The 22,550-nt window shown below is 44.7% G+C and overlaps 1 protein-coding gene across 2 annotated transcripts in view; it reads left to right on the top strand.

Annotated features, from left to right (window-relative positions):
• The window catches only part of PLXNB1 (plexin B1), a 72,039-nt gene that overhangs the window by 11,064 nt on the left and 38,425 nt on the right, over positions 1-22,550 (top strand). For both annotated transcript variants that reach the window (XM_036737872.1, XM_036737871.1), the window contains exons 2-10: positions 8,309-8,369; positions 14,165-15,307; positions 17,421-17,603; positions 18,041-18,169; positions 18,752-18,852; positions 19,321-19,453; positions 20,322-20,478; positions 20,750-20,858; positions 21,882-21,990. In XM_036737872.1, the coding sequence (XP_036593767.1) occupies positions 14,171-15,307; positions 17,421-17,603; positions 18,041-18,169; positions 18,752-18,852; positions 19,321-19,453; positions 20,322-20,478; positions 20,750-20,858; positions 21,882-21,990 (2,058 nt within the window). In that variant the 5' untranslated portion in view covers positions 8,309-8,369; positions 14,165-14,170. The remainder of the gene's footprint in view (positions 1-8,308; positions 8,370-14,164; positions 15,308-17,420; positions 17,604-18,040; positions 18,170-18,751; positions 18,853-19,320; positions 19,454-20,321; positions 20,479-20,749; positions 20,859-21,881; positions 21,991-22,550) is intronic.

Here is a 22,550-nt window from a genome sequence, read left to right as displayed (position 1 = left end):
TTGAAAAGTTTTTGCACAGACAAAAACAGTGCAGTTAGAATTAGAAGGGAAACAACCTGAAAAAGTATTTGCACCAAATTTCTCTGGTAAAAGTTGATATCTAAGGTATTTAGGGAATATATGTGTGCGTGTATATGTATATATGTATATATATGTACATATACATGTATATAGTGCCATTTTTAATGTAAATATTGGCCAAAGGATTTGAGCAAGCAGTTCTCAAAGGAAGAAATCTAAGCTATCAATAACCATATGTTAAAATGCTCCAAATCACTAATAACAAGAGAATTGCAAGTTAAAACAACTCAAAGTGCCACCTCGTGTGTCCATCAGATTGGGAATAATTATCAAAAAGGAAAATGACAATTGTTAGAGGTCCTTTGGGAGGATAGACCCACTAATGTACTGATGGTGGAGCTGTGAGTTGGTAATAACCATTCTGGAAAGTAATTTGGAACAATTCCCCCAAAGTTACTAAATTGTTCATATTCTGACTTAGTGATGCCACTTGTTGTTGTTTAGTTGTTTTAGTTGAGTCTGACTCTTTGTGACCCATTTGGGGTTTTCCTGGCGAAGATACTGGAGTGGTTTGCCATTTCCTTTTCGGGTTAAGGGACTTGTACAGGATCACACAGCTATTAAGTGTTTGAGTCCAGATTTCAACCCAGAAGTCTAGTCTTCCTGACTCCAGGCCTGATACTCTATCCATTGCACCACTTAGCTATCAAGTGACTAGTTATAAATATCAAAGAGACCAAAGACAGAGGGAAAGGACCACTGTGCACAAAAACTCTTTATAGTAACACTTTTTTTTTGCGACACATAACTGGAAACAAAGTGGGTGCTAACTCATTGGGGAATAGCTGAATGAATTATTGCAGGTTATTGAGCCATGAGGAATGAAAAGGATGGATTCAGAGAAACCAAGGGGGGACTCATATGAACTGATACAGAGTGAAGTAACTATTTATAAAACGAACACAACACTATTAAGGAAACTAAATGAACAACTCTGATCAACGAACCAATCTCTGCTCTAGAAGACCGATCACAAAGTATGCTTTCTTCTTTTTTGTGATAGATTGTAGATGTAGAGCAAGACATACATGTTCAGACCAATTCAATACAAATTTGTTTTTTCTTGACTGTATTTATTTGTTATTAGGGAGATTTTTATTGGCAGGACAGAGTTGTGAGGGGGAAGGGTTGTGATAGTGATGCATAAAAAGCATCAGCGAGACAAAGATGCAAAGAAGAGAACACAAGGCAGGTCAGAAAGGGACACAGACAAGTATGGCATTGTTGTTACTACCATGTTAATTTATATATATCTCACTATAAAAAAACTATTACCTTTATATAGATGACCCCAGAATTTCTCTCACTGTCCAATTCTGTGTTCCAGACCCACATTGCTAACTTCCTACGGGATATCTTTGCCTGGAAATATGACACAAACCTCTAACTTGACATGTCCTGAACCAAGCTTATTATCTTTCACTCTAACCTTGTTCCTCCTTTTGTTTTTCCAGTTTCTGTGGGTGGCCTGATCATTCATGGAGTCAAAACCATAGCTGTTCCCTCTCATCTCTCATATCCTATCAAGTGCTGTTGAGTCTGTTCCAGTTTTATACATTCTCTTGCATCCATCCATCCTCTCTTCTCCCTTTGCTATCACCTTAGTACAGGTCATATTACTACCCATCTGGACATTCTTTATAGCTTAATTATTTTAATTGACAAAAATCCATTCTCTCTATTGAAAAAAAAAGAAAAACAAAACCTTCAGAACAAATATATATAGTTAAGAAAAACAAATTCCTATATTGGCTGTGTCCAAAAAATACATGTTTCATTTAGCACCTGGAGTTCATCACCTCTCAGTCAGGAGGTAGGTAGTATGATTTACCATTGGTCCTTTGGAATTGTGGTTAGTCATTGTGTTGATTAGAGTTCTTAAGTCTTTTAAATGTTTGCTTTTACGATGTTGTCATTGTATAAATTGTTCTGGTTATGCTCACATCAGTCCATACAAGGTATCACAGGTTTCTCTGCACCTCTCCTTTGCATCATTTCTTACAGCACAATAGTTTTCCATTACATTTATCTATCATGATTTGTTTAGCCATTACTCAATTGATTGGCATCTCTTTAATTTCTAGTTCTTTGCCACCATAAAGAAGAGCGCTATAAATATTTTTGTACATGTGGACCCTTTTCCTCTTCCTTTGATTTCTTTGGGGAAAAAGGCCTAGGAATGTTATTTGAAATAGCCTTCTAAGGGCACCTTCCCCCCTTCTCCCTGTGTACTCCAATCCCTCCTTCTCACCATAGCCAGAATGCCTTTCCTTTGGAATAGATCTGGCCATTGAATTCAATTCAACAAACATTTATTAAGTGCCTACTATGCGCTGTTATGTCTTTGCTTAAAAATCTTCAATGACTCCTTCGTGCTTGCCAAGTAAATCACAAGGTTTTTGTCTGGCATTCAAGGCCACCCACAACCTAGAGCCACTCTCTTTTTCCAGCTTTATCTTATATGTTTCTTACCTCAGCATATATTGCTCTAGACCAGCTATGCTAGTCTCTCTTTCCTTCTTTACCTTCCTACTTTTGTTCAAACCATTCCCCAGGCTGAGAATATCTTCTCTGTTCCTCTGCCAGATCTCTACCCAGTCTTCAAAGGCAAACTCAGATGCTTGATGAAACTTTCCCTGTTGCTTGTTGGCAATGAGCTTCCCCCTGGGGCTTCGCATACCTGAGAGGCATTGTGGTGTAATGGAAAGAAGGGGCAGGTTTAGGAGTCACAGAGGCCTGGGCTTGAATCTTGCCTATCATGCTTACTAGTTGTGTGACCATAGACTCAACTCAAGATTTTTAACCTCTCAGAATTGTAGTTTACTTGTGTCTGAAATGGGGAATGATAACACCATAGTCCTTCCCTCCCAGGATTATTATCAGGATCAAATGAGAAAATGCACATAAAGCGTTTGGCAAACTTTGAAGTGTTCTATTAATGGCAACTACTATTTAAAAAATATTGTTATTTTTTGTTTTCATATCACCTTTATTTCCCATACTCTTCTCCTCTCCCCTAATCCAGAGAAGCGTCTCTAGAACAAAGAATTAAATAAAAAGAGAACTACACAGTTAAATAGTATTAACTGGCATGTTAGTCTAGTCTGTCAGTGTATGCTGTGTTATACCCCCATAGACTCCCACTCATTCAATGAATGGAGCGGAGTGCGTTCTCCTGTTTCTTCTTAGGGGCCAGGCTTGGTTGCACACTTGGTTAAACACTTGGTTAAACTAATTACACAGTGTTCAGTTTTGCCAGTATTGTCGCTTATATGTACATTGCAGTAAGATTGTTTTTCTGCTTCTGCTTACTTTTCAGTTTATGTATCTTTTCATGCTCCTCTGTGTTCATATTTGTAGTTTTCATGAGCACAGTCACATTTCATCACATTCCTGTACCGTCATTTATTGATAAACACCTCCTTTGTTTCTAGTTCTTTGCCAATACAAAAAGCACTTGTGACAATTATTTTGGTATATATTGGATTTTTCTTTCTATCTTTGACCTCCTGGGGCATATGCCTTTTAGTAGGACCTCTGGGTCAGAGGGCGTGGACATTTTAATCACTTTTTTTAGCATCATTTCAAATTACTTTCTCGATGGTTGGACCAATTCACAGCTTCAACAAGAGTATGTCAGTATGCCTGTCTTTCTACAATCCTTTGATGTTGACATTCCCATCTTTCATCATCCTTGCTGACATGTTGGGTGTGAGGTGAAATCTGAGTTGTTTTGATTTGCATTTCTCTCAATAGTGATTTGGAGCAGTGTTTCAGATGGTTGGTAATAATACACAATTCTTTTGAGAATCATTTGTTCATATCCCTTTTTAATGTTAGCTGTTATTAGAGTGCTATGTTTTGAACCTTTTTAGCATGCTTATCATAAAACATTCTACCTAAGAATCATAAATTCTCAAAGTTGGAAGAGAAAACAGAAATAATCAAAATCCTACCTGATAAGGCATCTCCTGATTTTCTTGACAGACTGTTATCCAGACTTTGCTTGGGGTCCTTTGTTTTATTTTTTTTCAAATTACAAGTAAAAAGTTTTCAAACATTCATTTTTTAAAATTCTGAGTTCCAAATTCTCCCCCTCTCTCCTTGAAAAGGCAAACAATATGACATTGATTATACATGTGCAGTCATGTAAAACATACTAGCCACGTTATAAAAGAAAATACAGACCTCCTCCCCCCACAAACCCCAAGAAAAATAAAATCAAAAAACCTTAATAGTATGCTTTGATCTGCTTTCAGTTTATCAGTTCTTTCTCAGGAGGTGGATAGCATTTTTCATAAGTCCTTTGGAATTATCTTGGATCATTGTATTGCTGAGAATAGCTTAAATCATTCACAGTTGATCATTGCACAATATTCCTCTTACTAAGTTCAGTGTTCTCCTGGTTTGCTTCACTTTGCAATCAGTTCATATAAGTTTTTCCGGGATTTTCTGAAACCATCCTGCTTGTCATTTTTTTTAAATTAATAGATTTATTTTTTATTTTTGGTTTACAGCACTCAGTTCCACAGGTTTTTGGGTTCCAAATTTTCTCTCCCTCCTTTTCCTCACCGCCCCCCCCCCAAGATGGCATGTAATCCAATATAGGTTCTTATATACCTTCACATTGAACTTATTTACATAATAGTCCAATTGTAAAGAAGAATTATAACCAATGGAACGAATCATGAGAAAGGAGAAATGAAACCAAGAAAGAAGGGAAAAAAAGGAGAGCAAAAAGTTTGCCTCAATACGCATTGAGACTCCATAATTCTTTCTCTGGATGTACATAACTTTTTCTATCATGAGTCTTTTGGAGCTGTCTTTGAACCTTGAATTGATGAGAGGAGTCAAGTCTATTAAAGTTAGTCCTTTCAGATACCGTGTGTCTATAATTGTGTATAATGATCTCCTGGTTCTGCTCCCCAGCATCAGTTCATATAAGTCATTCCAGGTTATAATGAAGTCCATCTGCTCCTCATTTCTTATAGCACAATAGTATTCAATTACCTTCATATACTATAATTTGTTTAGCCATTTCCCAATTGATGGGCATCCCCTTGATTTCCAATTCTTTGCCACAACAAAAAGAGCTGCTATAAATATTTTTGTACATACGGGTTCCCACTTGTATGATCTCTTTGGGATATAGCCTTAGAAGTGGTATTGCTGGGTCAAAGGGCATGCACATTTTTATAACTCTTTGGGTATAGTTTCAAATTGCTTTCTAGAGTGACTGGATCAGCTCACAACTCCACCAACAATGTAACAATTTTCCAATTTTCTCACATTCTCTCCAGCATTTATCATTTTTCTGTTTTGTCATGTTACCAATCTGACAGGAGAGATGTGGTACCTAAGATTTGTTTTGATTTGCATTTCTCTAATCAATAGTGAGTTAGAGCATTTTTTCATATGACTATAGATGTCTTTAATTTCTTCCTCTGAAAACTGCCTGTTCATATCCTTTGACCATTTCTCAATTAGGGAATGACTTGTATTCTTATAAATTTAGTTCAGTTCCCTGTATATTTTAGAGAGGAGGCCTTTATCACAGATACTGGTTATAAAGATTTTCTCCCAATTTTCTGCTTCCCTCCTAATCTTTGTCGCATTGGCTTTGTTTATACAAAGGCTTTTCAATTTAACATAGTCAAAATTATCCATTTTGCATTTTGTAATGCTCTCTATCTCTTGTTGGGTCATGAATTCTTCCCTTTCCCATAAATCTGACTGGTAAACTATTCCTTGATCTCCCAAATTGCTTATAGTATCAGCCTTTATTCCCAAATCATGAACCCATTTGGACTTTATTTTGTATATGGTGTAAGATATTGGTCCATGCCCGGTTTCTACCATACCGTTGTTTAATTTTCCCAGAAGTTTTTACGAAATAGTGAATTTTTAGCTCAGAAGCTGGATTCTTTGGGTTTATCAAAGAGTTGATTGCTATAGTTGTTGACTATTGCGTCTTGCGTACATTACCTATTCCACTGATCCACCACTCTGTTTCTTACCCAGTACCAAGTAGTTTTGATGACTGCTGCTTTATAGTAGAGTTTAATATCTGGTATGGCTAGGCCACCTTCCCTAGAATTTCTTTTCATTAATTCCCTTGATATGCTGGACCCCTTATTCTTCCTGATGAATTTTGTTATTATTTTATCCAATTCTATAAAATAATTTTTTGGTAGTTCAATTGGTATGGCAGTGAATAAGTAAATCAATTTAGATTAAATTGTCATTTTTATTATATTAGCTTGGCCTAACCGTGAGCAGTTGATGTTTTCCCATTTACTTAGATCTGACTTTATTTGTGTGAAAAGTGTTTCGTAATTGTGTTCATCATATAAGCCCTGGGTTTGTCTTGGCAGATAGGCTCCCAAATATTTCATAGTGTCTACAGTAACTTTGAATGGAATTTCTCTTTCTATCTCTTGCTGTTGGGCTTTGTTAGTAATGAATAGGAATGCTGAGGATTTATGTGGGTTTATTTTATATCCTGCAGCTTTGCTAAAGTTGTTTATTATTTCAGGTAGTTTTTTACTTGATTCTCTAGGATTCTCTAAGTAAATCACCATATCATCTGCAATGAGTGATTGGCTTGTCATTTCACATAGCACAATAGTATTACCTCACAATCATATTCCACAACTTGTCCAGTCATTCCCTTGGGGTCCTTTATTGATGGAGAAGTTATTCTTAACCTCTTACAAAAATATAAGATTCAGGGGTGCGAGGATTCTCTCTTATCTAAGCTTTATATTTCAGCTAAGATTCAACAGAGGTCCCTGTCCATAACTGTCATTTAATAAATGTTTGCTCAATGGATAAAAGTGTTAGAATGGCTTAGTCTTTTAAATCAGTAAGCATTCTGAGAAGAGAAAAGTTGCATATGAGTGTGCTGTATTGGGTACTGGATGGAAGACCATCATGGCTGGAGATGAAAAGTGGTGAGAGATCAAGTGGGTGTAGTCTGTTGAGGCTGCGAAAATCATATAGAAAAAATTAGATTTGATGTGATGGGTAACAGGTAGCAGCTGAAGGCATTTGAGTCTGAGATATGACACGGTGAAAGTGATACTTCAGGAATATTAATGAGACCACCACAGACATGCAGGTTGGGTTGTAGGAGGCAGAAGCTGGAGGGAAGGGAGGCTAGCTCCAAGCTTGAAGATCATTGCGCCTGTTGTCAGTATCTTGTAGTCATGGCTGTGATGCCATGTGATAGCTCACATGGGACTTGAATGTTGAGGGCTTACCCTCTCCCCTGATAGCACGGGGCTAGCATACCTAGCCCCTGGCTAGCCTCCTGGTGCTCCTGTTCCCAGACTCCTCTCTGATCACCTGTTCTGATTCCCTGCTTTCCCTTGTTATAGCCTGCCAAGGCTATAGAACCATTTCCTGGTTTCGTCTTCTCTGTGGAGCTTCTCCTCCACCCCTTTCCCCACCCCATAGCCCAGACCACAGACTTAGACTTGCTAGGGCTGGGATTCTTAACCATGGCTCCGTAATCTGAACTTGGATGGGGAAAAAAATTTACATCTTTATTTTCACTAACATCTAACCAAAATTTGACATCTCCTTCAACTTTTACAAAAACATTATTCTGAGGACTTCACCCTGGTCAGGGGTTCAGGACACAGAAAAGGTTAAGAGCTACTGGACTAGGGCATCTCTTAATCCCAAGACCCACACTGGGTTGAAACCTGCCTCCTTTTCTATTTCTGATTAATTTGCCTTGGGCTTTCACCCCCAGAGATGCCCCAAATATCTGTTACCAGGGCTGTGTAAAGATTCCTTTAGGGGCGTGGAGGAGGGTGCAGGGAAGTTGAGGACTATAATTCCATGGTTCACTTGCTTAGTAGGTATGGGGAGAGGAGAGGCAGTCCTGGAGTCCTGGGAGGGGAGCAGTAGCCTACTCTGGAATGCAAGTACCCTGCTCCCCTCCCCCCACCCCCACCTCATTGGAATGTGTGTAGTGGCAGGCCTCCAAGATAACTTCACTGCCTCTCAGCCCTCTGTGGGGACAGTGAGGGGAAAGCCTGACCACAGACAGCCTCCTGTGAACCCTAATGACTTTACTAGGGGTGGGGTGGCCCTGCTCCCTCCCTCCCATGTGCAGTGTTGGGATAACCTTCAAGTGTCTTCTCCATCCTTGCTGACACTGGCAGGGAGTGGTGTTGTGACCTCAGCTTTTCAGACTCGTTATGTGCTCTTTCTCCAGCCCAGGTGACCTGATCCATACTGGCCATGCTGCTGTTTGTTTGCTTTGCCTGCTGTACCAGGTAAGTTCAGCCCATGGCTCCACTTGACTTTATCTGGAGGATCTGAGTTAGTGGAGCCCAGAGGCAGAACTCCCCAGAACTATATTTGCCTGCTGTGAGAGCCAGAGGTCATGTTTCCCGAGGGGAGCTGGAAGGGTGGTAGTCCCCTGGCAGATCTGGGGGTGTGTGGTCCCCTTAGGGAGCTGGTCTTAGTGTTCTCCTTGGGGAACTGGGAGCTAGCAACTCTAGGAGGAGATGAAGAAGGTAATGGTCTTTGGGGGAACAGGGAGAGTAGCATTCTTGGTGGGAGCTGCTGTTCTCTGGGGGAGCTGGGTGCTGGTGTTCTCTGGGAGAGCTGGTGTGTTCTCTGGGGAAGTTGGGAGCGTGGAGCTGTTGTTCTCTGGGGAAGCCGGAGTTCCCTGGAAGAGGTGGAAGCTGATGTTTCCTTGAGGAGCTGGGAGCTGATGTTCCCTGAGAGAGCTGGGATCAGGGAACTAGTGTTCCCTGGAGGAGATAGGAGCTGGTATTGCCTGAGGGGGAGCCAGTGTTGTGGTTTTCCTCAGAGGATGGGGAGATCATGTCTCCTGGGAAAAGTGAGAGGCAGTATTTATGGGGACTTTATGTACTCCAGCAAAGTTCTGGCACCACTAAACTTTAAGCCCCCAAATGTTCCATCATCTGTCACTAAATCACTGACCTGCCTTCCTGAGCTCAGCAAGTTGATTCCTTTGCCAGATCTCCCTCATTTCTGCTGCCCCCTCCATCTGACAATGGTTTATTACCACTACCCCTAAGCCCACACTATTCTCTTTGATTAAATCTCTGTCCACTGATCCAACTGATAGTCCTCAGGACCTGTGATTATCTACTTTCCCACACTGGGTCACTGGTCATGGTTATGCAGACTAAGCTCCGCCTGTCCCCCTCACTCCCCCCACCCCTCCTGTTCAGCCTCTGTCACAGCTGGGCCGGATACAACATGGCCTCACATCCTTGTCCCTCTGTCCAGGAAACATGTCAAGTTGTGGGAAGAATGGGGGTGGCATGCCTCTCCCTCCCCTGCCCTCCCTTCCCCTCCCTTCCCCTCTTCTCTGTGCCTCTGTATGCCTTTTATCCTATTCCACATCTCCTAGTGCCCTGATGTGGGTCCTGTTTGTTTTGTTGTTCACTTTCCTGCTCCTTTGGGGGAAGGAGGGTGAAATGCTCCTCTGGTGTCTATGTCGGGGCTTCCTCTGCCTCCTGTCTCCCGCCTCCTGACCTAGAGAAGGGCAGGGGTAGACCAATACCTGGGGATATGGATCCGAGGGTTCTGGTTGTAGGGCTTCCCTGGAGGTCATCTCACCATCCTCTGCCTCCAGGCAGGATGACCATACAAACTGGGTTGGGGGGGTCCCTTTGCTTTTGTAAGTTTCTAGTAAAGGGCTTGGTTTGGTTACCTATTTTTAGTAACAGTTGCCACCCCTATCTCTCACTAGTTCCTCCTTAGGTGTAACTAAATTCCTACTATTTCAGAAATTCTTGTATTCCAATAGTATTCCTACTATTAAGTCCTCTTACCTCCCTCTCCCTCTTCCTCTCCCTCAAAACAAAACAAAACAAAACAAAACCTCTTGCAACAAATAAGCATTGTCAAGCAAAACAAATTCCTACATTGACCGTGTCTAAAAGTTCATGTTTCATTCTGAATATTAGTCCATCACCTTCCTGTCATTTTCTTCTTGTTTTAACCTGATTTAAAATATTCATCTTCTCTAAGTCCCTTGTCAAGAGAAAGACTATCTTGCAATGATCTTTAACTTTTCTCAGACTAAACCATTTCTTCCTCCTTCCCTCCTCCCCTCTTCTTATCTCCCACTCTTCAGCCTTCCTTTCCTCCCTAGGTGCCCTTGAATTCTCCACATTCTTGGGCTCTGGGGAATCTCAGGCTTCTGACCACGATTTGACACCTAACCTGAACTTCCCTGCCACCTCCCACTCTAGTCCTTCATTCCTTTCTTTCATTATATCCTTGGACATACCAGGGGACAACCTGATGTTCTGGCCATGACTTGTTACTTACCTCTGATCACAAGGATCCTGATTTTTTTGTCTCCTTCCTCTCTAGTGAGTGCACCCCTGCAGACCCCCCTCTTGTTCTTATTTGCTTATCCAGTTCAATTCAACAGACTTTTTTAAGGGTCATACTAGATGCATATGGGGCAGCTAGGTGGTTCAATGGATAGAGTGCTGGGTCTGAAGTGAGGAAGACTGTCTTCTTGAGTTCAAATCTGACTTCAGACACTAGTCGTGTGACCCTAGGCAAGTTGCATAACCCTGTTTGCCTCAGTTTCCTCATCTGTAAACATGAGCTGGAGAAAGAAATGGCAAACCACTCCAGGACCTGCCAAGAAAAACCCAAATGGGGTCATGGAGAGTTAGGCATGATTGAAATGACTGAACAACAACTAAATGCTTAACACTGTGCCACTGTGCTAGGCAGGCCTTTAATATTCTGAGACAAAAAGTAGACAGTGCCTCTCTTCAAGTTTGTGGCTTCTTTTTGTGTGTTTTGGGAAAGCATCCTGTATATGGCAAAGTAATTTGAAGGTGTTGAGAACACAAGCACCTGGGAAGATTTCACAGAAGAGATGGTACCTAAGCAAAACTTTGAAGGAAGATATGGATGCTGAAGGGTAGAGATGAGGGAGAAGTCCATTGTGGGTATGGGTAGCAGCTTGCCTGAGTGCACAGGTAGCATAATGGAAATGTTGATATGGGCAACAGCTTTAAGTCTGGTCCCACTGATCCAGAGCATGAAGGAGAGTAATAGGATATAAGGATGGAAAAGTAGGTTTTAGCTATGCCATGGAGGGCCTTAAGCCAGTGTAACAGCAAGCACCCTGGCACACCCAGGATGGCCTGCTAGCACAGGTTCTTAGATCTGCTTTTTAAGGAAAGATAGCTTTTAAAGGGGTCAACAGTCTTACTTTAATTGCATTCACTAGTTCAGGGGAAAGATCAGCACCCTGAATGTGGAGAAAATGCAAGCAGAGAAATTAGCACAAAGACCAACAGACAAGGCTCCAGCTGTCTGATTAAAGTAATACAACCACCTACATATACCACTGGATCGGGGGAGCACAGATACATCTGAGTAGCTGGAGGGCTGTGAACAAAAGCATACTCAGAGACTTGTTCAGGGCATCAAAAGGTCCTTCTCCCCAAAGCAAAATCTTACCTCAGAGTATATATACACTTTTGGCTAATAAGCTTAGAGCCAGAAGGCATCACAACCCTTGTGACTCAATGCCTAATTAGCTTAATACCAAAAGGAATGAAAACCTTCCTGCAAGCAAGCTTCCATTTAGGCAAGTTCCTCCCGCAATGGGCTCTATGTGATTCAGGATGTATCAAAGCTGTGATTGAACACATGTGGTCACATAGCCTTATTAATGGAGGGGGAAGATCTTCCTATTCCCTTAACATTACAGTCAGTCAGTTAGACAACAAGTTTTTATGAACCATTTACTATGTGCTAGGTACTGGAGATGCAAAGAAAGGCCAAAAAACCACCAGTCCCTCAAGGAGCTTCCATTCTAATGGGTGAAACAACTTGTAGATATGCAGATACGTGCAAGATGTATACATAGTATATGAAGGTAATCTGAAGGAGGACAATAACAGTCATGGGAACCAGGAAAGCCTCGTACTGCAGGAGGGGGAATTAGAGCTGAGTCTAGAAGGAAGCCAGGGAAACTTAGAAAGTCAAGGCATAGAGGCAGAGCAATATAGGCACGAGGGGTGGCTGATGCAAAGGCATGGGTGGATATAGGATGTGGAGTGTCCTGTTGGAGGAATTACAAGTAGTCCAGTACAGATGGATCATCAAATTCATGGAGGGGTGAGGTAAGATGTAAGAAATCTGGTAAGGCAGAAAGGGACCTGGTTATGCAGAAATTTAAATGCCAAAAAGAGGAGTTTATATTTATTCCTGGAGCATCACATGCAGGGATGATGGTGATATGGTCAGACTTACTCTTTTAGGAAAATCACTTTGGCAGTTGTGGAAGATGGGTTGGAGTAGGGAGAGATATAAGGTAGGGAGGCCAGGTAGAGGGCTATTGTAGTAATCTTGATGAGAGGTGATAAAGGCCTGAACTAGGGTCATGGCTTTATGAATGGTGTGAAGGGGATGTATGTAAGAGACGCTATGAAGGTAGAAATGACAAGATTTAGCAGCCAAACAGAGGAATTTGAGTTTTTTCTTAGAGGACAATAGGCAACCACTGAAAACTTTTGAGTTGGGGAGTAAAATGGTCCATTGGGTTACTTCAGAAGATTTTAGTCAAGGATGGATTGGCGAGGGGAGGGACTGGAGATGGTCTGGGCATGAAGTGATGAGGATCTGAATTAGAGTGATGCCTGTGTGAAAAGAGAAAAAAGGAAATGTGTTTGAGAGTTGTGGTAAAAATCAGTAGGACTTGGTGGCTGATTAAGTCTGGGGGTAAAGGAGAAGAGAGAGTTAAGGAAGAGTTTGAGCTTATAAATCTGGGTGACTGGAAAGATGGTGGTACTCAACAGAAATGGGGAAATTTAGAGGATGTGGTTTGGGTGAAAATAGGATGCGAAAGATGATGAATCTCATTTTAGACTATTCATGGCACCATGAACCATGATCAACTCTGCCATTGTTTTTAGATGGGTATGTCAATGTACTTCTCTATGGCCACAATGACCATCTTTGTATCTAGACCAGTAGTAGCTCCTCCCTGTGTGCTGCTTCTCCTATCAGAGCGTAAGCTCCTTGGGGGCAGGGGCTGCCCTCGCTTTTGTATTTGTATCCGAAGGGCTTGGCACATTGCTTGGCATATAATAAGGGCTTAAAAATACTTTTTATTCATTCATTCATGTTCAGCTTGAGATGGCAGTCAGACATCCAAGTAGAAATGTCCAGCAGGCATTTGTGGGACTGGAGTTCAGGAGAGAAATGAAGGCTGGATTTATAGATTTGGCTCAGTGATGAAAGATTCTGGCTGAAAGGCTAGAGAAGGTCTCTAAGCAACAGATGGACTCCTAGAGAGGATAATTACATCTGCATAGAGATGATAATTGAATCCATGGGAGTGGATGAGGTCACCAAGGGAAGGAGTATAAAGAAAAGGGTCCAGGACTGAGCTTTGGGAGACACATAATTATGGAAAAGGGGATGGCTGATGGTCTCGTAAAAGAGAATGAGAAGAAGTGGTCAGACAGGGAGAGGACCAAGAGAGAGAGAAGCTAAGGGAGAGTAGAGTATATTGGAAAAGCTGCAGAGAAATGAAAGAGGATGAGGACTGAGAAAAGGCTGATGGATTTGGCAGTTAGTAGATCTCTTTGAGAGAGCAGATTCAGTGGAGTGGTGGGGGTGGAAACCAGATTTTAAGGCATTGAGAAAGGAGAGGGTAGGGAGGAAGCTGAGGTAACAGTGCTTGTTGATATGTTTTTATAGGAGTTTTAAAGGAAAGAGAGATTCAGGATGGTAGAAGGGAATGAGATGAGCTTAGAGAGAGATTGAAAATGAAAAAAATGGGTGTGATCAGTGGGAAAGACACAGGTAAGGGTGAAATTAGCGCCCAAGTAGAGGGGTTAGACCTAGGCCCTTTCCCCATAGGCCTCCTTATCCAGACTAATTTGATCTCTCTTTCTCTCCTTCCCTCCTTCTCTCTCTCTCTCTCTCTCTTCCCCTTCTCCTTCTCTCCTTCCCTCCCCCTTCTCTTCTTCTTCTTTTTCTTCCTCCTATCTTCCTCCCCCCTCCCTCTCTTCCTCTCTGTCTGTCTTTCATATTTTACTCCCTTCAGGTGACCATGCTTATCCTTGGCTCAGCCCTTCTGCAGCTGCTCTGGGCTGTGTGTGTTCCAGCTACCGTGATGCGACAGTCCACTCTCGCCTCCTTCACCCCCAACAACACTCACCTTCAGCATCTGGTCAGGGACCCAATCTCAGGGACCCTCTATCTGGGGGCCACAAACTTCTTGTTCCAACTGAATTCAGAGCTAACACTTGAGGCCACTGTGTCCACGGGGCCTGTGCTGGACAGCAGAGACTGTCTACCCCCTGTGTTGCCTCTTGAATGCCCACAGGCCCAACCCACGGACAACCCCAACCAGCTGCTGTTGGTGAGCCCCGGTGGGCCTGGTGGAGATGAAGGGGCCTTAGTGGTGTGTGGGAGTGCACACCAGGGAGTGTGTGAACAGCGACGCCTCGACCACATTGGGCAACTCTTGCTTCGTCCAGAGCGCCCAGGGGATACTCAGTACGTGGCAGCCAATGATCCAGCCATCAGCACGGTGGGGCTGGTGGGACAGGGTCCAGCTGGAGAGCCTCTCTTGTTTGTAGGCCGGGGGTATACCAGCCGGGGTGTTGGAGGGGGCATCCCTCCCATCACAACCCGTGCACTGCGTCCCCCTGACCCACAGGCTGCGTTCTCCTATGAGGAGACAGCCAAGTTAGCTGTGGGCCGGCTGTCTGAGTATAGCCACCACTTTGTGGCTGCCTTCGCCCGTCGAACCAGCGTCTATTTCTTGTTCTTGCGGCGAGACCTGCAGGCCCATTCCCGAGCCTTTCGCCCCTACTTGTCACGCGTCTGCCTGAGTGATCAGCATTATTATTCCTATGTAGAGCTTCCACTGTCTTGTGGAGGTGCGCCTTATGGACTGGTGCAGGCAGCAGCTGTGGCTGTTCCTGGGATGGGGTCCCAGGGGAATGGTGGAGAGGTGTTGTTTGCTGCTTTTTCTACTGTCAACCCTTCTACTGCTGGCCGTGCCCCTACTGCTGGAGTCTCTGGGGCCTCTGCACTCTGTGCTTTCCCATTAGATGAGGTTGACCAGTTGGCCAACCGAACACGAGATGCCTGCTATACACGGGATGGCCGGGCAGAGGATGGAACTGAGATTGCTTATATCGAATATGATGTCAACTCCAACTGTGCTCAGCTGCCAGTTGTAAGTAGCCCTGTAGTCTCTGTACCTTTCCCCCTCGGATGGATGATCCTCCTCTCTCTTGCCATTTGCTGTCTCTAAGACTCATCACAGGTTTCCATGATTTCCTAAGTTGTTGGGAATTGAGAAAGAGTTTTAATAGAGTTATCAGAAGGTATTTGTTGATCGCTTCATGTGTGCCCAATGCTGTGCCAGAAGTTCTGAAGGTACAAAAGAAATGGTCTGTGCTCCAAACAAACTGTCCAGCTGAGGTGAAAAAGTATACACACTTGAAGTGGAGACTGAGATCAGATTCTTGACAATAAACTGCTGAGTTGTATGGTACAGATAATGTGTACCAAAGTAATTCAGAGAGTGATGATGTTTGTATGAGCTGAAGCAGCCAGAGAAAATATCATCATGGGGGTGGAGCTTGGACTGGGGCCTTGAAGAAGGGGTTGGATTTGTATAGGTAGAAAAGGAGTGGGGCAGTATTCCAGATTCCAGGGGTGATGGGGTGAGAATAGCATGAATAAAAGTGAACATGGAGAAACAAGACCAGTGCATCCATTAGAGGGATAGTTGGGAGTAGGAGAACAACTTAGCTGGTTGAAGAGTGTTTGTGTTGGAGAGAGAGGTTAGAGCTAAGGTAGGTTAGGTGGGACTGTGGCCTGGAAGACCTTGAATGTTGGACTGAAGAGTTTAAATCTGGTCCTGTAGACATTGGGGAGCCAAAATAGGCTTTGGAGTAAGAGAGTAATACAAGGAAAGTAGTGTTTTAAGAAAGATTTATTTGGTACTGTGTGCAGGATGAATTGGAGTGGAAGAGACCAGAAGTCAGGGAGATCAGTTAGAAGGCTATTTTAGTAGTCCAGCCATTAGTCAAGAAGCTGGACTAATAATGATAAGGTGACTATCATTTTTATGGCAGCTAACAGTTGACAAAGCTCTTTCCTATTTACAATTGTCTTTTTTAAAAAATTTGAATTAATTATGATTTTTTTTCAAGTCTACCTTCTTTCTTTCTTTTTCTCCTTTCCCCACTCCATTGAGAAAGCAAGAAAAATAAAGACTTACAAACATATACAGACAAGCAAAAGAAATTCCCTCATTGGCCATGTTTAGAAAAATGTCTTATTGTGCACTCTGAGTCCGTCACCTCTACCAGGAGCTGGGTAGCATGTCTCATCATGAGTCCTCTGGAATTGTGGTTGGTCATTATGCCACATTCTTTTTCTCTACTGGGGTTGTGGCCTTGGAAATGGAGAGGAAGGGACTAATCTGAGAGACATTTGGAGGAAGAATTGACAGTATAAAGGAGATAAAGAAGAAGACAAGAGTCAAAATTGGCTTTAGGTCTTCAAGACTGAGGGAATGGTGGTTACACGAGGGAGTCGAGGAGATTTGTTTTGGTGAGGAAGATGGAGTTTGGTCTTGGACATGCTTGAGTTGGAGGTGATGTTGGCCTGTGAGTAGCTGGAAATGAGGGACTAGAACTTCGGGGATAGTTTTTGGGGGAGCTGGAGATATAGATTTGGAAGATATCAGCCCAGAAGTGATAGTGAGAGCCTTAGGAGGGACCAGAGTTTCTAAGGGAGAAAGTGAGGCCAGCTCAAGTATAGCAGCATAAGAGTTCCATGGTAATGCGTACCACCTGCATTGTGTTGTGGGATGCTGGGGCAGGGTAGGGATAGTGGCAGGGAGTCCTGAGATTCTTGCTTCCTTCTCAAGTCCTAACACCTCTCCTTACTTCTCCCTCCCATTTGGGAACTCTACTGAAGGTGGGGATGGTGAGGGTTATTTTTGGGAGGATGGCTGTGGTGGTGGCAACCTTTAGCTACAGTGACCATATATTCTAGGTATTCCAGGAAGTCCCAACTTTAAGAAGAGAAAATACACTTCTTTTCATGAAGCTTTGCAAAAGGAATATATGATTTTTTTGGTTTGACCAATACCTTTTTTTTTTTGGTTCAGAAAATATAATCATGTTATCCTATAGATACTTAGTGCCCTCAAGAACTCCATCCAGGGGATTGTTTAAGACTGTTTTGGGTATGTGGAAGGAGTCACCTGGGTGTCCTGGGCTAGCTAGTGGTAGGAGTCGTGACCCCACCCTGAATTTCTTCCTCCTGCTAAGGATACACTGGATGCCTACCCCTGTGGGTCAGACCACACTCCCAGCCCAATGGCCAGCCGAGTTCCCTTAGAAGCCACACCCCTGGTGGAGTGGGCAGATGTCCAGTTAACAGCTGTGGCAGTCAGTGTGGAAGATGGACACACCATTGCCTTCCTGGGCGATAGCCAAGGGCAGCTGCACAAGGTGAGGTTAGGGATTGGGGACACCCATGGGTGAGTGAGGGTGGGTCAGGACTGTAGGTTAAGAGGGATACATTGCTGTGTGAAAGAAGAAAATCTTGGGTTTCCTGATCCCTCTCCCTCTTTTTTTGCCTATAGTATTTTTCTGGGGAGCCCATTCTGGAATGTGTCATTTCTGATCCTGGGACCAAGGCCATGTACTTATAAACTTCTGAGTCAGAGTATACTAGCTCTAATCTTAGGGATGGGCCATGTAACCTCTGATCCCAAGACTGGACCCCGGTGGTCTTTGATCTCTGGGCTTCATTGTCTGAAGTCTAAGATCCTTGATCCCTGACCCTGAGGGTGGGCATTATAATCTCTGATCTCTGGGTTTTGGGACATCTCACAGTCCTTACCTCTTCACTCTCTTTACCTCATTCGCTATCGCTGATTATCCAGGTTTACTTGGGCCCAGAAGGTGACCATCGTCCTTATGCAACTCAGCTCATCCAGGGTGACTCAGCAGTGAGCAGTGACCTGATCTTTGACTGGGGGCTGGAACATCTGTATGTCATGACTCAGAGCACAGTGAGTGATGGGGTAGGGCTGGGGGTAGAACTGGACCCTCTTTGTATAGGGTGTAGTGGAAAGAGTGTCCGATTTGGAGTCAGGAGACTTTGGTTTGAATCCAGACTCTGGCACTCACTGGGACACTAGGCAAGTCACTTTACTAGTCAGGGCTCCACATCCTTCATCTGTACAATGGGGGTAATATTCCTCACCCAACCACTGTCCCAGGGTTCGTTGTAAAGGAAGTACTTTGCAAACCTTAAAATGCTGTAGTGGTTTTTGTTATCATTTCGATCATGATTTGAATGGCTCATGATAAAGATGATGATGGGTGTGGAGAGCATAGAATGGTGAGGGGGAGGAAGCCTAGGCCTGGCACAGCTTTGCTGGCGGGCAACATTTCTTTTTTAAACTTAAAGTGCTATTGAAATGGGAATTATCATGTCCCAGAACATGGTTTATTAGAATGGGGTTTGAAATAAGTGGTGGAGTGGGGTGAAGAAGAGTTCTAGTTAATCTGGGCCCTTAAAATGAATTGCCCTGGGGTGTTTGGGTTCCTTTGTGGGTTTCTTTGTTGAGGTGACCATCTTATTTCCCCAGGTAGTGAGGGTCCCGGTGGCCTCCTGCTCTCAGCATTTGAACTGTACATCATGTCTGGCCCCCAAGGACCCCTACTGTGGGTGGTGTGTTCTTCTTGGACGGTCAGTACCTTGACCCTCTGACCCCTGTGGATTGCTAATGTGTATGGGGGTGTGGGGGGAGGTATCTCTCAGACACTAAGGGTCTCTGTTCTGGAAACCCCAGGGATCCCTCTGATGATCCTCAGATAGATACCTTTCTTTGACTTTTGAATATTACTTTGCCGTTACTAGAGACCCCCTAATATGTGGGTTTGAGGGATATGCTAAGGCAGTCAGGGCCCCATCTCCAGGAGACTGAGGTAGATGTGTACCTTGGACAGTCAAGTCCTTGACTGGGGTCAGCTGGAGGAGATCCTTTCACTGCTGTGATGCCTAGAGACCCCTCTTGACCTCTGGAGCTTTCTAGAGACACTTTGTGATCCTTATCACTAGTTAAAGGCATTTAGGGAGGGATTTCTTTTCTTTCCGTGCCCCCTGTTGGCTGGTGGATGCTCTGTGATCCTCAAATGTTTCCTCTGTCTGGTCCAGGTGCAGCCGTCATGCTGAGTGCTCCCGGGGCCGGGGCCCAGAGCCCTGGCTATGGAGCTTCAGTCCTGAGCCCAAGTGCCTGCAAATCCAGGCTGTGAGTCCTGCCAATGTTAGCAGGGAAGAGAAGAGAAATGTAAGCCTCCCAAGAGACAAGGATGGGGGGGTGTCTCTCTGAGGGGTCCAGAAGATGTATACAGAGGAGGGTCTCTGTGAAGAGAGGGGCCACATGGAAAGACTCCATGGACTGGGTCTCTTTGGAGAGCTCTGTGGTGGGGTAGGGAGTGTCTGCAGAGGATTCCACAAGGTTTCTGGGATAGTTTTCTTTTTTGGAGGGAGGCATATAGTGGAAGGCTCTGCAGTGGATAATTGTGTGGGGAATATGCTAGAGGAGTTTCATGGAGTATATGGATGGGCGAGGTGGTACTTTCTGTGTGGGATATGTTGAGGGGTCTTTCATGATAGGTATCTTGGGGAACTCTGTGGGGAGGTGTATTCTGGTATGGGGAGCTTTATGTATGGTGTCTGAGGTACTACTCTATGGGTTGGTAAGTGCAGGAGGCTCTGTGGGGAAGTATTTATAGGGAACTCCATGGAGTTGGGTGATTTTCTTGGGGGAGATGATGGAGCCCTCTTGCTGGAGGTCTCTGTTAGGGATGTCTGGGGAGTCATTGATGATGTATGGTGATACTCTGTGGGGAAGTATCCCTGGGGAGCATCTGTGGGAGGGCTTTGTGAGGAGCTGCTTGTGACAGGCTTCTTGAGATGTAATTGTGGAAATTCCTTAGAGGGCTTCTGTGGGGCTCATGAGGGATCTGGCAGATTTTGTTGCCCCTTCCTTCCGTGTATCTCCCTAGGTTTGGAGGGGTACAAAATGTGTGGAACTCTAAGTTTTCCAGATAGAGGTGTGTGTGTGTGTGTGTGTGTGTGTGTGTGTGTGTAGGGTGTGGTCCTTTCTCCTGTATGCACAGGCTGATATGCTTATCCTGCCCTTTGATTGGCAGATATTCCTGTCAATCTCAGATTTGCCTGTCCTTCGACCAGACGAATCATACTCATGTTATTTTGAAGAGTATGAGAGTCCAGCGGTTCGGACTGATGCTGGTGTGATGTGTCCCTCCCCGGACCCCAGTCGGACCCCTGCCCTGCAGATAGGTGCTGGTCAGTGATGGAGAGGGGCAAGTTGGGACAGGGCTAGGGTGGGAAAGATTCTCCTCTTGGGGGTGGGGGTGGGAGAGCCAGGGTCAGGGGCTAGGATAGGAGAGGGGCTAGCCCTGGAAGATGGCTGGCCTCTGGCTTGTTTTTCCTCCCTCTCCTTCCCTTCCTTCTCCCTGTGTCTTGGGTCTTTGGTTCTCTCTTACAGCAGAGCCTGTGAGTGTATCTGAGTGTGAGTCCCAGGCCCTGACTGGGACTCCCTTCCAACCCCTCACAGACCACGTCTTAGTGCCACTATTGCTGAAGTTTGGGGACATCGTCATCGCATCCACCGAGTTCTCCTTCTATGACTGTGCTGCGGTGGCTGGGCTTTATCCGTCTACGCCGTGAGTTTCCCTGCTCTGATGGCCAGGGTTCCTAACCCTGCTGCCTCATCCCAGTCCTGACCCTGCCACATTTCTCTACCGTGGTCCTTCCCTCCAACATCCCCTATTATGTTGGAAGCCCTTTGAGGGCAGGGATGGTCTTTTGCCTCTTTCTCTAGCTCTTAGCACAGAACCTGGCACATAATAGGTGCTTAATAAATGGTTATTTGATGGATTGAAGAACAACCTTCCTGCTCCCCACCAGTCCCTGAGCTTGTCCTATCTTTCCATTCCCCACCATCCCTTACCCATCCTTGACCCTGATTTATTCCTCTATCCCTAACCTTGACCATCTTCTAAATTTTGACCTATCCCCTCCATCCCTTATCCTGACCAGAGATCTCCCTATCTCTGACCCCCAAACCCAGTTTCCTGTTGACTGATTTCCCTGATCCTGGTCCCTAATCATGACAGGCTGTTGGGTGCAGGGATCCTGGGACTATGGAGGGTGTAGGTGACACTGTCACCATAGTGGATGCCCCCGAAGCAGTGACCAAACTCGAGGACCTTTTGCCCCCTGCCCCTTCACCATCTCCCCTAGGAGAGCAGCCCTCCGATACAACAGCTCTGACCTCTTCATCTTGGGACCTCAGTACCCTGGCCCTTCCCTCCTCTCCTCACTGGGATCATGCTCCCAGCGCTGGCCCCTCCACCACTTTCCCAGGGGTTGCTGGCTCCGAGATCCCTGGGCTGGGAGTCAAGATACCTGATTTTAGATCCTACTTCTGTCTGTGACTGGCTGCATGACTTTGGACATGTCACCTCTTTCTCACTCCCTGCTTTCTCATCGATGAAACAGGGATCATAGTAACAGTCCTGTTTTCCCTGATTTCAAGTATACGCAAAATACTTTGTGACCACAGCTCTGTCACTGTCTCCAGCAGTACTTGCCCTTGAGCTGGCTTCCTACCAAGCCCTGCATCAGCCCTATCATCATCACCCTTTATGTGCTCCTCTCCACCAGTATAATTTTCCTTGCTCTAGATGCCAGGCCTGTGTGCAGAGCACCTGGGGGTGCAGCTGGTGTGTGTGGCAGCATCTTTGTACCCATAAGACAGCCTGTGAAGCAGGGCCTATTGTGCACAGTCAAAGGGTGAGTGTGATACAGGCGGTATGAGCACAGAAAAGGCGTGTGTGTGTGTGTGTGTGTGTGTGTGTGTGTGTGTGTGTTTGTGTGTGCGTGTGTGAGTTTCAGGAATGGGTCAGGAGATTTCCCAAAGAGTAGATGTTCCTGGGAGGGAAGGTCTCCAGGGCTGGATGTGTGAGGGAGAGAGTGGACCCTTGGTACTAACTCCCTAGGGGCAGGAAGAATAGCATGTCTCAGTAACTCCTCAGGGACCTCACTAGCATTTCCCAAACCATTATCCTCTCCACCCCATGCCATGCCCATGCCCATGCCCTTGGCCTCAGTCTTTATCATAAAGTGCCTTCAGCTCCTGTGCTCTGCATTTGTCCTGGGTTGGGGGAACAACTCCCTGAATCCCTGTGTCTGTGCTTTCTACGTATGAGTGACTACGACCCTTCTGTATGTGACCCTCAAATGGAGTTTGAGATCGTCAACAAGTCTGTGTGCTCAAATGTGAGACATTTGGGTGTTTCTAGCTGTGGGTGAGATTTCTCATGGTCTGTGAGTGCCTGCATGTGAGACCACAT

Source organism: Trichosurus vulpecula, chromosome 9 (genome assembly GCF_011100635.1).
Source record: "Trichosurus vulpecula isolate mTriVul1 chromosome 9, mTriVul1.pri, whole genome shotgun sequence".
In the NCBI taxonomy this organism is placed as follows: domain Eukaryota; kingdom Metazoa; phylum Chordata; class Mammalia; order Diprotodontia; family Phalangeridae; genus Trichosurus; species Trichosurus vulpecula.
Note: the sequence above shows the minus strand (reverse complement) of the source record. Positions and strands in the feature narration are given on the sequence as shown.